We start from the raw sequence: 2,335 nt of genomic DNA, 5'->3' as shown, positions 1-2,335 counted from the left end.
CTAGAAAACTTTATTTTTCCTCCTTCTCTTTTTAATACTGGCATGAAAAACAGCTGAGTTTTCATCACCATCTAAAGCCCATGAAATCTTTGCTTTCTGTTGCAGGTAGTCATTTCTAGCCTGTTGTAATAATCTGACCTCTTTGGCACACTCACTCTCAGCCTGGCAAACCCTCTCATTAAGAGGATCCTCTCTGAGCAAGGTTTGATAATGCTCCAAGGACATCTCAGCAACACGAGTAAGATTCTCAATGTCACTAAACTGTTCCTTGTTCAGTGCCTTGAAATCGTTTTTCAATCTTTTGAGTTTTGTCACCACTGTAAACATGGCATTGCCCCTAACTTCAGGTCCCCAACTATTTTGAACAGTTTCCAGAAAATTAGGTGCACTAGCCCACATATTGAAATATTTAAAAGGCATCTTCCTATTATGAATTGCTTCCTCAAAGTTAATAAGGCATGGGCAATGATCAAACAAACCTTCAGGAAGGAAATTTGCATAGCTTCCAGGAAAAACATTCAACCAATCTTCATTAGTGAAAACTCTATCAATCCTACTATACACCTTATCCCCAGCTTCATGCTTATTTGTCCAAGTGTAAAAAGATCCACACCCCTTAAATTCATACAAATCACACCCCTGCACCAGCTGTTTAAGTGGATTGATGTCAGCCAGGGTAACAGGTGCCCCTCCAATTCTTTCATCAATTGCCATCACAGGATTAAAATCCCCACAAGTAATCCAAGGCACCCTAATGCTTTGATGATACTTCCTAAGACTTTGCCATAAACTGTCTCTCTCAGCTGGTTTATTCAAGCCATAGATCATGGTCAGCCAAAAAGATATATTCCTTCCCCTATCCATGATCTGAGCATGAATACATTGAGCAGTAACCTCCTGAATAGACACCATAAACATACCAGGATCCCATATCAACCAAATCCTACCACCTTTGTGACAACTGGAATTAGTGCAAACAGACCAATCCTCACATAGGCTACTCCTAACTTTATTCGAATTTAAAGACTTAACCTTAGTTTCCAATAAACCAAATAAACCTACTTTATTGTGGTTGAGAAACCATTTTATTTCATTCTGCTTACTAGTCTTATTCATACCTCGAACATTCCAGAACCTCAAGCTACCCATTATCAGTATGATGATTACTAGATTCACCTTTTTCAAACAAAACCCTTTCCATCAAACCTGCTTTAGACTTTTGGAGAGAAAGATTCAGGGACTCCATAAAAGACAAACCTCCAGGAGTAAACAGCCTCCTTTCAGCATTGTCTCCCCTCATCAATCTAGTCAGCATCCTCCTAGGCATAGAAGGCTCAGTAACAGGACCCTTAGTCATCACCACAGGAGGAGCTCTCTGAACCACAGGAGTAACCACTGGAGTGGGGACACTAGGTGCCACAGTCTTAGGTGGAGTAGCTTTCTGTGGACCAGCCTGCTTCTTCTGAGGCATAGGAGCCTTACTCTTTGCCCCTACCTGAGCCTGTTTCTGCTGAGCAATTACCTTTGGTTTCCATACCCTGCGAGTTCCAACAGCCCCGTCCCCCTTCCTGCAAATATCAGCTATATGCCCCATTCCACGACAAGCAGTGCAGGTGGTGGGAAGCCAATCATAGACCAGCCTAGCTGTCTGAACCCTACCCACTTCATCAATAAAAGACAATTCAGAGAGGAACTGTTGCCCAATTTGTACTTCAAGCATAAATATAGGATTCGTTTGATATTTGTACTTCTTTTACCGTCTCGCATTATTCTTATACTTGGAAATTTGTACATTGTAGTCTTGGAGTCTTGGAGCATAATATGCTCAGCTGATTTAGAAGGTCAAACATGGTGGAAATTTGTACATTGTAGTCTTTTACCGTCTTTCTTGTCATGTAATCTCACTCAATATATGGGCTCCTTATTTAACGATCATATTGTTTGGTGGGCATGACGCTTCTGTGTATACTATTGTTCGATTATAGATGATTAGTTTTAGAGGTGCCTGAAATGGTATGTATTCCTTCCTTTTCACGAAGATACTAAGCTGTGACCTCTTCATTTTCCCTATTTCAGCGGTATTACCTAGCATTAGGACTGTAATGTATGCTCTTCTTCAGGTTAACATCTTAAATTAACCTCTTCTTTAGAGAATTAATTGATAGCTTTTGATTTGAGAAATTGATCCTACAGGTAGTAATCACTGTTGCTGGAGCAACTCTGACTGACAAAATGGGACGAAAGCCACATCTTTTGGTAATTATCACTACTTTTTTTCACTAGAAATTATGTTGTTCATATATATTTTACATATAGTGCAAAGTTTTAAATTCCT

The 2,335-nt window shown here is 39.9% G+C and overlaps 1 protein-coding gene across 1 annotated transcript; it reads right to left on the bottom strand.

Moving 5' to 3' along the window:
• LOC141607580 (uncharacterized) lies at positions 1-1,720 on the bottom strand. The gene is made up of 2 exons (XM_074426932.1): positions 1,146-1,720; positions 1-961 (listed from the first exon to the last, which is right to left on the bottom strand). Exons 1-2 carry the CDS (start codon positions 1,718-1,720, stop codon positions 1-3), a joined length of 1,536 nt encoding a protein of 511 aa, XP_074283033.1.
• Positions 1,721-2,335: the final 615 nt, after the last annotated feature.

This window comes from Silene latifolia, chromosome 10 (genome assembly GCF_048544455.1).
Source record: "Silene latifolia isolate original U9 population chromosome 10, ASM4854445v1, whole genome shotgun sequence".
In the NCBI taxonomy this organism is placed as follows: domain Eukaryota; kingdom Viridiplantae; phylum Streptophyta; class Magnoliopsida; order Caryophyllales; family Caryophyllaceae; genus Silene; species Silene latifolia.
The sequence above is the reverse complement of the archived record's forward strand: the minus strand, read 5'-3'. Positions and strand labels throughout refer to the sequence as shown.

Coding starts and splice junctions, on each gene's coding strand:
- LOC141607580 (XM_074426932.1), bottom strand. CDS start 1,720: ATGCTTGAAGTACAAATTGGGCAACAGTTCCTCTCTGAATTGTCTTTT. Junction 962..1,145: donor AATCATCATACTGATAATGG/GTAGCTTGAGGT, acceptor CACTAATTCCAG/TTGTCACAAAGGTGGTAGGA.